General features: G+C 40.5%; 1 protein-coding gene across 1 annotated transcript in view; it reads right to left on the reverse strand.

Annotated features, from left to right (window-relative positions):
• capn12 (calpain 12) overlaps positions 1 to 13,651 on the reverse strand; it is a 33,010-nt gene that overhangs the window by 16,750 nt on the left and 2,609 nt on the right. Inside the window, exons 3-9 of the mRNA XM_051656417.1 lie at positions 12,543 to 12,661; positions 3,728 to 3,861; positions 3,045 to 3,216; positions 2,725 to 2,808; positions 1,894 to 1,979; positions 1,733 to 1,810; positions 1,045 to 1,220 (exon numbers count right to left, since the gene is read on the reverse strand). Coding sequence (XP_051512377.1) covers positions 1,045 to 1,220; positions 1,733 to 1,810; positions 1,894 to 1,979; positions 2,725 to 2,808; positions 3,045 to 3,216; positions 3,728 to 3,861; positions 12,543 to 12,661 — 849 coding nt within the window. The remainder of the gene's footprint in view (positions 1 to 1,044; positions 1,221 to 1,732; positions 1,811 to 1,893; positions 1,980 to 2,724; positions 2,809 to 3,044; positions 3,217 to 3,727; positions 3,862 to 12,542; positions 12,662 to 13,651) is intronic.

Raw genomic sequence — 13,651 nt, forward strand, 5'->3', positions numbered from 1 at the left:
GACTGGAATAAGCTGCTCTCCGATGCTGCGCTCGAGAGCTCATCAGCTTCGCGGGCTCCGAACAAGAGGTCGAATTCGCCGTGAGACGAGCCGGCGGACTCTTACGGAAGCCTGATCAGGGCAGACGAGCATGCTGGGGAATGGGAGGTCCGTGGGGGGATACCCGGCAGAGGCAGTCCCATTGGGGTCCCCAAATCACCCCCAGTGCTAGCCGCGCTGGCCTCAATCCCGTAGGTAGAAGGACTGAAGCGGGGAGCCGCTGGGGTGGATTGCTTTCTTACGAAAGCAATCCACGACCGCAACGTTGCCATGGTCATGTTCTCGCAGTGAGACCATCCACGAATGCTGCCTCCGTGTGGGTCGCGCCCAGACATGACAGACAGCGATTGTGACCGTCTGAAGTTGAGAGGTAACGACCGCAACCAGGAATAACACACAATCGGAAAGGCATCTTTAAAAGACACGTCTTTAAAAAGAAGTTCCGTGTGTGCCGCTCTTTTAGAGAAATATACTCTTTCAGAAAAATATACTCTTTTTTCTGCCAAAGCACCCAGGGGCGTTCTCTGCAGTGCACCAGGGCAGAGGAGGGAGAAGCCGCTGAAATGTGCCATCATATCCAGCAGAGGTGAATGAACAGTTGTGAGAATTGACCTCAGTGAGCATGACTGTTCGGCTCCGAAGAGAAAATCTGAATGAGTGGTTGCATACCAGCTCCTTTTATACCCGTATGTCCGGGGTAGTGGCATGCAAATACCACTCCCCAATTTTCATTGGCCTTTTATCAAAGACCAGAGGTGTCTCGGGCTCCCAAGAGTGATCCCTAGTGTCACTACATCGACACAACGTCGAGTGAGTGACAGATAGGGAATCTGTATTATGAGATGGTTAAATCTTGCAGAAAAAGCACATGAATGACCCAAGTGCTTTTTAATTTAGCTTCTGATGTGAATAGACATTTTGTCTGCAATTTATTTTGCTTTTTTACATATTGTTCTTTGTGTAAATGGGCCTTAACTCCATACACATAAACAAACATCCACTTACTTGGGTATCGGCGGCTGCCCCCTGCAGAGCACATGGGGACCCATGTGCCTTGATGCGTGCTCAGGGTCCAAGAGGGGGTGGCTGTGTCATCGTTCGTCTCCCCCGTCATAGAGTCTGGGTTGACACTGCACATTTCCACTGTATTAAACAGTCGACAAAAGTCCTCTATTCCAATCCTGCATAACACAAATGTTTGTATGCACATACACAGGTAATTTTGAGACAGTTGCGCAATTGTATGCATTTCCATTGTGAGAAATCACAGCATGTCCCCAGAAGTCAACATGAAATAGCATTTTCAAACCAAATTACTTCCGTACTGTGAAATATTTTCGAGTGAAACATGATATACAATGAAACAAATTTAAGACAGGACTTGACTTTATCCATTGGAAATTTATTGGGTCATGAAAAGTTGTGTTTACATGACAGGTGGGTGTAAAAATAACAGGGCCAAAAAGGCAAGTTGTTTAAAAGGCGGAGCAGGCTATTACATTTTGATGAGAGACTGCAAAGATACACTTTTTTTTTTTTTTAGAATAACATGCACCATGAATCGATCACAATGAGACTACAAACATGTATCAGGAAAGTAAACAGGTTTAATTTTGTTCATGCTGACTGTGTATGAGTTACACATGGGAATTATTCAGGCAAAAAAAAATGTGTACTGCAAACATTAAACTACCAGAATTCTCCATCTTCAACTTTAGCCAACTCAAGCCTGGTCTTCTGAGCATTGTCGATATAATCCCAGTCTTTACACCTGCACACACACAAACAGTCCTTATAAAAGCCCTATGACATCAACTCTGTTGTAACAAAATGAGCTGTTGAGGTCTTTCTCACTTGTCACTCCAGGGTCCACAGTACTCAACAAATCCCCAGGGGTTACGCAACCTCACCAGCAAGACTTCATCAGAGCCCTTCTGGACCTACACAAGCGCATATCACAAGAGCATATGAAAACCTACAGGGGTGAATCTCACGAAAACTGTCAAGTACATACCTGAATCCTATTTCACTGCAAAATCAAAAGACAGAAACAAGAAATTATATTTTGATTTAAAAAATGAAGCCTATTTTAAATATTGCATTATGGCATTATTATAATGGCAATTAAATTATCATTACAATAATGCAAAAAAATCTTATTAATAAAAAATTATTAACGTGAAAAACATAATGCTACATTGTTTACATTTAAAAGTATTTATACATCATGGCGGTATTTGTTGCTCTGCCTTACATAACTATAAATAATGTATTACAGTAATGATAATCTAATGAGAATCACCGTTGATAATAATTGCAAGAACTGCACAAATCTCAAAAGTACATTTCCAAATTCAATATGCAAATTAGAATTTTGGGGGAAAATGTGCTTAACTGTCATAAAAACAATGTCACAATGTAAAAATAGTCCTAAAAATAGGCCTCATTTTCTTTAAGTGAAATATAATTACTTTTTTTCCCCCTCTGGGATTTGGAGTGAAATGTGGCCTGGGCATGTTTTAATAAGCTTCACCAACTCTCATGTGTACTAATAAAAATTTTTATTACTAATATTTTTTTTTTTTTTAAATCACTAAGAACTATTTATGCTCTGAAGCAAATCATATTTGTAATAATTCATCCGTGCACTGTAGTGTATATGTGTGTGAATTTCACGGCCCATACCTTATCTGAGTCATTGATGGCATAGGCATGTCCTTTGATTAGACCATCTGATGTCACAGTGCCAATGTCCTTCACACTTGTAGCCTGCACCAAAAACAAAAACACAACATATGTCAGACAGTGTGTGTGTGTGTGTGTGTGTGTGTGTGTGTGTGTGTGTGTGTGTGTGTGCGCGCGCGCGCGCGCGCGTGCCTTTCCTGCACATACACAATATGCACGCATTAACTGATATAATGTTACATTCATATGCAGTATATACTGTATGTGTATGTGATACTACTTGTGTTACTTTGTGTTTGTTACTGTGGATGTGTCTGTACATGTATGAAGCAGCTGAGTAGGCTGCTCCTGGCCAAGGCAGCAGTAATGGCTCTCCAGAGCACATGTGGGGGCCGGGAAGACACAGGGAGGGAGTAGGCAATACCCCCTGTGAAGTCCTCCATTCCCTCTGAGATTAATCCCCCCTTCAGACTGCCATAGGAACCAATGAGCCTTTAAACACAGACAGACATCACTCACATACTGTATATTACTGATTGGTTTCTACTGGCAGGATTGATTCTAAATTTTTGGTTCTTTATCCATCAACTGCATTTGACTTTTTTCTGAACTTCATATACACGTATAAATTTACATATATATATACAGTATATTCAGTTCTTAAAGGTACAGTATAGTTCACCCAATGAACATTCTTTCATCATTTACTCACCTTCTTGTACCACACTGTGAAACACAAAATGAGATGTTAGGCAGAATATTCAGTCTCAGTCACTTTCATTGTATGTATATATATAAAAAAAAACAAAAAAAACAAACAAAAAAAAAAAACAATGAAAGTGAATGGTGACTGAGGCTGTCATGTCTTACTGTGATCCACGGAAGAAAAATAGTATAGTACTTAATTAGTAAAAGGAACAATGTCCTTCACATAAGCTATGTCACTAATGAACCATTACAGTCACACGCCCACACAGTCAAAGACACATATGCTGAAACTGACTTGGCATAGGCTTTCTCCACCAGGGCGCTCCAGAACTCATTGGAGGTGCGAGAGTAGCTGAAAAGCAGACGGCCCTCTCGCACAGGCAGCCTGTCATCCACTACCACCTCCACCCACTCACCATACTGCCAGAACTACACCACAGAGAGAGAGAGATAGACAGACACAGAGTGTGTGTGTGTGTGTGTGTGAGAGAGAGAGAGAGAGAGGGAGAGACAGAGATAGAGAGAGAGAGAGAGAGAATGATTACTCTTGTAAGCATACTAGGATTTTGATGTGCCTGAGAAAGTGACATGTTTCACTGCTTTATGGGGGGTCCAAAAGTCTGACAATCTGAAATTTGAAATCTAATTTAAACCTACAAATAAAATGTAAAATAATAATATATTAAAAAGCAACCAAAAAACATTTATATTTTAAATTAATGAGAAATACTGAAGATTCAATTTTTTTTTTTTTTTTTTTTTTTTTTAAAGGCCAGACTTCTTTGCTTCCATAGAAGTCCACAAGATGTTCTTGGAACATTCTCAAATCATGCTGGGATAACATGGATCTTTCGGTTTAGCATAAACTTTTGGAGTCCAGCTCAAATGCATGCTGTCAGAAAAGCAAGGGGGACATCCAAAATCAAAACACAGAAATTCATGCTAAATAACTATTCACTCAAATTGTTATGCTAAAAATATAACTTGTAATGAAAAACAAAATTGAATTCTATTAGAAAAATGATAAATATAAGAATTTTCACTAGTGATCTCAGACTTTCGGACCCCACTGTATGTATTCGCTGTTCTAATGTGAAGAGAAGAGGAAAACTTCATGTAATGTTAGACAGGCAGGCATGGACCTGTGTTGGCCTGCAGGTAGCACCATGTGTGTGTCCATGTGTCTATACGTCCATGTCCTCGGGCTACAGTAACAAGTCTAGACATTTCAAGCACCGTCCCCCAATCAACAGCCCTATCTCCCTCTTCTTCAATCCTCTACCTCCTTGTTTTCACATTTCTCTGCTGTCACTCTCTTTTGGTGTGTCTTCTTTCTTTCTTCCCCTCTCTAACTGTCCTGGATCAGGTCATGTTGTGCATACCTGTTCAGCCTCCAAAAGTAATACTATGGGAGGCAGAAAAATAATTACATGATGAGAATGCAATGACAATTACATAACACAGAGCAACCTTTCATAGGAGCACTTCAGTGCTAATATGCTTTGATAGCTTGATAGCTGCTGTTATCTCAAACGTTTAACCTCAGTTTACAACCACACAAACAAGAGTGAGACAAGAGCTGTAGTGGCTTGTTTTATTGCAAGCCATTTCAAATTGAATTCTCTGAAGTAAATCAGAATCAACCTGTGGCAGGTTGAAATTCCTCAGCTGGCGAAGGAAGTAAGACATCTGCTGGGCCTTTTTCACAATTGTGTCAATGTGGGTCTCCAACTTCAGGTTCTATGAGATGGTAGTGCCCAGGAACCTGAATGACTCCACTGCTGCCACAGTGCTGTTTAGAATGGTGAGTGGGGTCAATGTTGGGGTGTTTCTCCTAAAGTCCACTGTCATCTCCACTGTTTTGAGCATGTTCAGCTCCAGGTTGTTTTGACTGCACCAGTGAGCTAGCCATTCAACCTCCCTTCTGTATACAGATTCATTGTCATCTTGGATGAGGCCCATGACAGTAGAGTTGTCTGCAAACTTCAGACAGAGGGGTCCTTGGTGGTGCAGTCATTGGTATACAGGGAGAAGAGAAGTGGGGAGAGCACTCATCCGTGGGGGGCACCAGTGCTGATCGTAAATTTGCTGGAAGTTAATTTCCCCTGTCTCACTATCTGCTGCCTGTCCGTCAGAAAGCTGGTGATCCAGTGACAGATAGACGTGGGAACAGAGGGTTGGTGTAATTTAGTCCAGAGTATAGCTGGGATGATGGTGTTGAAAGATGAACTGAAGTCCACAAAAAGGATCCTTGCATATGTCCCTGGTCTGTCCAGATGTTGCAGGATATCATGCAATCCCATGTTGACTGCATCATCCACAGTCCTGTTTGCTTGATAAGCAAATTGAAGGGGATCTAGAAAGGGTCCAGTGATGTCCTTCAGGTGGGCTAACACCAGTCTCTCAAATGACTTCATGACCACAGACATTAGAGCGATGGGCCTGTAGTCATTAAGTCCTGTGATTTTGGGTTTCTTTGGGACAAGAATGACGGTGGAGTGTTTGCAGCAGCAGGGAACTTCACATTGCTCCAGTGATCTATTGAAGATCTGTGTGAAGATGGGGGCCAACTGGTCAGCACAGGATTTTAGACAAGTGGGTGAAACACTGTCTGGGCCCTGGGCTTTCCTTGTCTTTTGTTTCCAGAAGACGCGGCACACCTCCTCTTCACAGATCTTAAGTGCATGTTGAGTAGTAGGAGGGGGGATGAGGGGGGTTGCAGGAAGTGTTGGTGTTTGTGTGAAGTGAAGGTCAGAGTGGGTGTGGGGTGTGAAACATATTCAAGTCATCAGCCAGTTGTTGGTTCCCTACAGTGCTGGGGGATGGTGTCTTGAAGTTAGTAAAGTCTTTCAGGCCTCTCCACATTGATACAGGGTCGTTAGCTGAAAACTTGTTTTTCAGCTTATCAGAGTATCTTCTTTTAGCCACTCTGATTTCCTTATTCAGTGTGTTCCTGGCCTGATTGTATAAGATTTTATCCACACTTCTGTAAGCATCCTCTTTGGCCTGACGAAGCTGCCTGAGTTTTGCTGTAAACGGTTTGGTAAATGGTTTGTCATTGCTATATGTTAAATAAGTCCTAGTAGAAATGCACAAATGATGTCACAGTTTCTGTGAGCTCGTCCAGATTGGTGTCTGCAGCCTCAAATACACTCCAATCAGTGCAGTGTAAGCAGGCTTGTAGTTCCAGCTCTGCTTCATTGGTCCATCTCTTTACAGTCTTTACTAAAGGTTTAGCTGATTTTAGTTTCTGCCTGTAGGTTGGAAGAAGATGAACCAGACAGTGATCAGAGAGTCCCAAAGCTGCTCTAGGAACAGAGCGATATGCATCCTTTATTGTTGTGTAGTAATGATCCAATGTATTTCTGTCTCTGCTGGGGCATGTAATGTGCTGTCTGTATTTTGGCAGTTCACGGGTGAGGTTAGCTTTATTAAAATCTCCCAGAATAATAATAAGTGAGTCTGGGTATTGTTGCTCCATATCTGTGATCTGATCAGCCAGCTGTTGCAGTGCTGCGCTCACACACGCTTGTGAAGGAATGTAAACACTTACCAGAATAAACGAGGAAAACTCCCGCGGCGAGTAGAAATGCTTACTGTTGATAAAGAGCGCTGCCAAATTAGGACAGCACATCTTCTTTAACATTATTACATCTGTAAACCAGCTTTCATTGATGTAAAAACATGTCCCACCACCTCTCGTTTTCCCCATTAACTCCACGATGCGATCCACTCTGAACAGCTGAAAGCCTGGCAGATGTAATGCGCTGTCCGGAATGGCTTCACTCAGCCAGGTTTCTGTGAAGCACAAGGCAGCAGAGTTTGAAAAGTCCTTGTTTGTACAGGTGAGGAAATGCAGTTCATCCGTTTTGTTAGGGAGAGTGGAGATTCGCTAGATGAATACTTGGCAGTGCTGTTCGAAAACGCTTAACCAGCGCACTGGCTCTCTTCCCTCGCCTGCATCTCATAGCGCGCTTAAACAACACAGCTGCGCCTCCAACTAAAATGTCCAGCAAAACATCCGAATAGTCCAAAACCAGGAAAAGATTGTCTGGTATGTGCTGCCGAATGTTCAGCAGTTCGTCCCTGGTAAAACTGATTGGAAAAAAATTACTCAACGAGCAAAAACAACAAAAGAATTGGAGAGCTCCACACTGAGGCAGCCATCTGCGGAGCCATATATACAACATAGATAGATAAATAGCATTGCAGTGATAATTATTCTTGCAGTGATTCTTTCAACTTTATTTAGCTGAAATATGAATGATAGAATTTATTTGAAGGGATTGTTCACCCAAAAATGAAAACTCTGTCATCATTTACTCACCCTCATGTTGTTCCAAATCTTTCCAAGACTTTCTTCCATGGAACACAAAAGCAGATGTTAGAGAGAAAGTTAGCCTTTTATTCACTTTTTACTGCATCTTTTCTCCACGCAATGAGTGTCATTCTTCCTAACATCTTCTTTTGTATTCCACGGAAGAAAGAAAAGTCAAATAGGTTTGGAACACATGAGGGTGAGTAAATTATGCCAGAATTTTCATTTTGGGGTGCACTGTGGCCTTTAAATAAATTCCATCAATCACTGTCTTAGCTAAACTATCCCTTTAATGTTGTCTATAACAAATGTGAGACTTTAGTTTTCAGATTACCAGTATAAATGGAAACTTTCTTTTTTTAAATGTATGGGTATTGGAACAACAAAAAAGACTGTGCAAGATTCATGAAGGCAAACCAAAGAGGGGTTATTCTGTCCATATCTGTTTTTACTTATCTGTAACAGTGGAAACAGAGGGGGACATGCACATTTGTGGCTATGAGGAACTAATATGGAGTAAAGCTGCAGTAAACAATACTTCATAAGGAAACAATGAAAATAAAATAGTCCCAGATGAGCCTGTTTTGATGTTGTATTCTACTCTCAAGAGAAGACAGTTTCCAATAAAGAATCATTTTAAGGTGTGTTGGCATTCAAACTCTGCCGTCATTGAATAAAAACCAAAATTTGGATTTCATTGACCAGGGTATTTCCAGATAATTAGATGACTCATATTTGTATAGCTATTAGTAGCTAGAGGGTGAAAACTGACCAGTTACTGTATTTCTAAGGGGTCTGCACCAAATACACAATGTTTCTTCCCTGTGAATGGAAAATAGGCAATTGAATTATGATAATCGGTGCCAATGTGGTGTGTGTTTGAAGGGGGAGGGGCATGCAGATGTCATTGGGACAAAAGAGAGATGACGGGCGGTTGAAGGAGCGGTTTCTGGAATGAGCCTCAGCTGTTAGGGTTGTTCAGGTCAAAGAAGAGTGATACTAATTACCGTTCCCTGCAACACATCTCCAGATAGAAGTAAATCTAGACACATAATTACACAGTTCACATTCAAACGAGGACATCAATTCTGACCGATTCTGTCCCTTTTCACAGACCCCACAAATGAGCTACAAAAATGGGCCCTTTGATGTAAAATTTATGGTGACTGGCTCTCTCATTCTTTGCCTGTATATCATTCATTCATTTTCACAAATCTCAGTAATACATTGTGCTTGTGGATTAGAAACATGACATATTCAACTCATTCTGAAGCCTAACCTCATAAATTCATAATTGTTGTTATTAAATGATGAGGTTTTTGATGCTTTTTTAGTGCTTTTTGTACATTAAGTCCCCATCAATTCATTCAACTAGTACATGTTTTTCCATTCTTCTTTGGTGTTCCACAGATGAAAGTAAAACAAGTTTGGAATGATATGAGCGTGAGTAAATGAAAACACAATTTTCGATTTTGGGTAAGCTATAACGGCTCAACAATAAGTACGGCCTGTTGGCCCAGTGTTATGTGAGAGAGTTTGGGCCAGCTGATGTTACTGTATATTGCTAGTTGATATAGGTGTTTTTTTTGTTTTTTTTAAATAACGCGATTGAATTGTAATAGTTTTAGTAGAAAAAGTTAGATTTAGTTAAAGATCATAAACAAATCAGTAATGTGACTTAACTCCTGACTAGGCCCCTCAAAAATGATACCTAATAGGCCTCCTCAGTCTGGACGACGGGGGGTGGGGTGGTGTTGGTGTGCCGGTATATGTCACAGGCAATGTGCGCAGGATATCTCTATCCAGTATATGTACAGTATATATATATATATATATATAAATATATATATATATATATACTGGCCATTGACATTGTATTGTTGACAGAATTTGGCCCTTGGGGAACCCTGCTGTGTGTGTGTGTGTGTGTGTGTGTGTGTGTGTGATATATATATATATATATATATATATATATATATATATATATACACACATGCACACACACAGCAGGGTTCCCCAAGGGCCAAATTCTGTCAACAATACAATGTCAAGGGCCATAGCCGTCGATGTAATTAAATGCTGCTATTATTATTACTATTATTACTATTGTTGTTTTTATTAGTAAAAGAGTCACGCATAAATATTCATATTTTTTTTTTGTTCTTTTTCTCAGTATTAGTAGCCTGTTTTATTTATTCAAACAATTATGAACATTTTGTTTATATACAGATACACAAAACTACACAACTTTGCCTGCTGAAAAAAAACAAAAAAAAAAACTTTAATGAACAATCTGTATCTCCATGTCCTCCATGCAAGTCTGTTCATGCTCATCTCCAAACGGGATCTCCTGCACTTTCCCTAATTGCAGGTTCAATTAATAGACCTATTAGTTAATAATAAAATAAAATAAAAAATAATAAAAAATAAAATAATATTATTATTGTTCTTAAGGATAATATAACAAAGTATTGCAATCATTTCAATGAAGAAAAGACCGTGAGCACGTTTTCTTATAAATTATTTGTATTATTAGCCTATGCATCATATTTTTTTCTGTACAATGTTATTCTTAATGTGCAATATTCCACGTGTATTTGTATCACAGTACCTTGTATTATATTATCCAGGCATTAATCATAAAGTATTTGTCTTCGGGAGTCCGTTTGGAATATACTCGTAGCAAAATACATGTGCAAATATAAACAGGACGTATATTTATGCAACAGCGCTCTTTACTCATCTCACTCGCATAATAACATAGATTATATACTCCTAAGAATGCATCAACACAATGGAAAGAACATAATGAAACAGTTATGCCACATTAGGTAAATAAAGGCTTTAACAGCGTTCAACATATTAATCTCTAGCACTGGCTGCTGGGCAGGGCAGGAGAGTAGAAATGTTTGTAGAACAGCAACAGAACCACCTACTGTACAGGAGTGAACTAGTTTTTCATTTCTATTTTTTACGCACTCTGTGTATAGACCTTTCATGGAAGTTTGTCTCACAGTTTTGTCGTCACGGATTTGGTGTGAACAGGCCTTTGGCGCAGGCCAAACATCTGGCCCGCAGGCCGCCTATTGAGGAACCCTGATATACAATATATATATATATATATATATATATATATATATATATATATATATATATATATACACTATATTGCCAAAAGTATTCGCTCATCTGCCTTTAGACACATATGAACTTAAGTGACATCACATTCTTAATCCATAGGGTTTAATATGACGTCGGCCCACCCTTTGCAGCTATAACAGCTTCAACTCTTCTGGGAAGGCTTTCCACAAGGTTTAGAAATGTGTTTATGGGAATTTTTGACCATTCTTCCAGAAGCGCATTTGTGAGGTCAGACACTGATGTTGGACGAGAAGGCTTGGCTCGCAGTCTCCGCTCTAATTCATCCCAAAGGTGCTCTATCGGGTTGAGGTCAGGACTCTGTGCAGGCCAGTCAAGTTCTTCCACACCAAACTCGCTCATCCATGTCTTTATGGACCTTGCTTTGTTCACTGGTGCGCAGTCATGTTGGAACAGGAAGGGGCCATCCCCAAACTGTTCCCACAAAGCTGGGAGCATGGAATTGTCCAAAATCTCTTGGTATGCTGAAGCATTCAGAGTTCCTTTCACTGGAACTAAGGGGCCAAGCCCAGCTCCTGAAAAACAACCCCATACCATAATCCCCCCTCCACCAAACTTCACAGTTGGCACAATGCAGTCAGACAAGTACTGTTCTCCTGGCAACCGCCAAACCCAGACTCGTCCATCAGATTGCCAGATGGAGAAGCGTGATTCGTCACTCCAGAGAACGTGTCTCCACTGCTCTAGAGTCCAGTGGCGGCGTGCTTTACACCACTGCATCCGATGCTTTGCATTGTACTTGGTGATGTATGGCCACTCGGCCATGGAAACCCATTCCATGAAGCTCTCTACGCACTGTTCTTGAGCTAATCTGAAGGCCACATGAACTTTGGAGGTCTGTAGCGATTGACTCTGCAGAAAGTTGGCGACCTCTGCGCACTATGCGCCTCAACATCCGCTGACCCCGCTCTGTCATTTTACGTGGCCTACCACTTCGTGGCTGAGTTGCTGTCATTCCCAATCGCTTCCACTTTGTTATAATACCACTGACAGTTGACTGTGGAATATTTAGTAGCGAGGAAATTTCACGACTGGACTTGTTGCACAGGTGGCATCCTATCACAGTACCACGCTGGAATTCACTGAGGTCCTGAGAGCGGCCCATTCTTTCACAAATGTTTGTAGAAGCAGTCTGCATGCCTAGGTGCTTCATTTTATACACCTGCGGCCATGGAAGTGATTGGAACACCTGAATTCAATTATTTGGATGGGTGAGCGAATACTTTTGGCAATATAGTGTATATATCAGCCACAACATTAAAACCACCTGCCTAATACTGTGTAGGTCCCCTCGTGCCGCCAAAACGGCACCAACCCGTATATCAGAACAGCATTCTGAGATGTTATTCTTCTCACCACAATTGTACAGAGTGGTTATCTGAGTTCAAACCAGTCTGGCCATTCTCTGTTGAACTCTCTCAACAACAAGGCATTTCCATCCGCAGAACTGCCCCTCACTGGATGTTTTTTGTTCTTGGCACCATTTGGAGTAAATTCTAGAGACTGTTGTGCATGAAAATCAATCAATTAAAAATAATTTTTACTGATCCAAATGTACCAGCAGAAAAAGAAAAAATCCTTCTTGTCGAGCCCTGGCTATTCTTTTAACTCCAGTTTTCACTCTCCCTCTTACCCTGAAATGGAAGATGCCAGCATAGGATTCACTCAGGCTCTGTCCAGATGGAACCACTTTGACAAACAGAGTGGGGTGCATGGTGAGACAGGACAGGGCAGCCAGCAGCCAGCAGTTACCTGTAACAGATGACAGACTCTGTTAAAAAACAAATAAATTCCATTGACATTTATAATCACAAACATATAACCACAACCTCAAACACAAATCCACAGCAAGGATCTGAAGAAATGTGCAAACACACACAGTGACATTCCTCTGCAACAGGTAACAGCTGTTCATTTGCCCCATTTGAAGGAAACAAAAACAAATGTATTATGTGTGACAACACTTCACAGAACACATTCACAAAAAAACACCAACTCATAGGAATGACACCAAACAGAACTGTACAATCGGGCAAGTCCAATTAATCTCCCAACAACTGAAATACTGCAAAAGGGGCTGAATATATTGATGTGGAAACACACTTGAAAAAAAATAATTAAAATTTCTGCTTGAAGTGCTAAGAATGAGGCATTCTTTGGGTAAATTTCCATTCATATTAGATTATTTACATGTGTTTGTTATTCTGGTGAAGCATTGCTACATTCATATATTATTTAGAGAGAGGCCATCCAAATCCTGAGTGGCAAACGCACACATAATGATTTAAGCACAGATCTGCATGCCTTTGATACAAGATGCCTGATTCACACTTTTTGCGTGTGTATTTTATATATATATATATATATATATATATATATATATATATATATATATATATATACACACACAGTATATATATATATTAAAAATATGGCTAAATGTTAAGGTTTGCAATGAATGGTACCCGGATGTGACCGTGACAGATATTGGCTGGCATTTCTTCCCAGTTCTCAAGATTGCAGTAGGAATCTGAGTTGGTACTAAAAGTCATGTGTATGTCCAAATATTATATAAACACATAATAAATCGTAAACTCCCGGCGGTCTCGCTAACAAGTCAACAAAAACACTTTCCATCAGCACCAAATCACCACCAGATGTAGGGAGATTGAGAGAGAGAGGGGTAAGGCAAAACAATAAAACAATACCCACTGTGCACAATAATTGTTATTCTTTAGGTGG

Source organism: Myxocyprinus asiaticus, chromosome 26, assembly GCF_019703515.2.
Source record: "Myxocyprinus asiaticus isolate MX2 ecotype Aquarium Trade chromosome 26, UBuf_Myxa_2, whole genome shotgun sequence".
Taxonomy (NCBI): Eukaryota; Metazoa; Chordata; class Actinopteri; order Cypriniformes; family Catostomidae; genus Myxocyprinus; species Myxocyprinus asiaticus.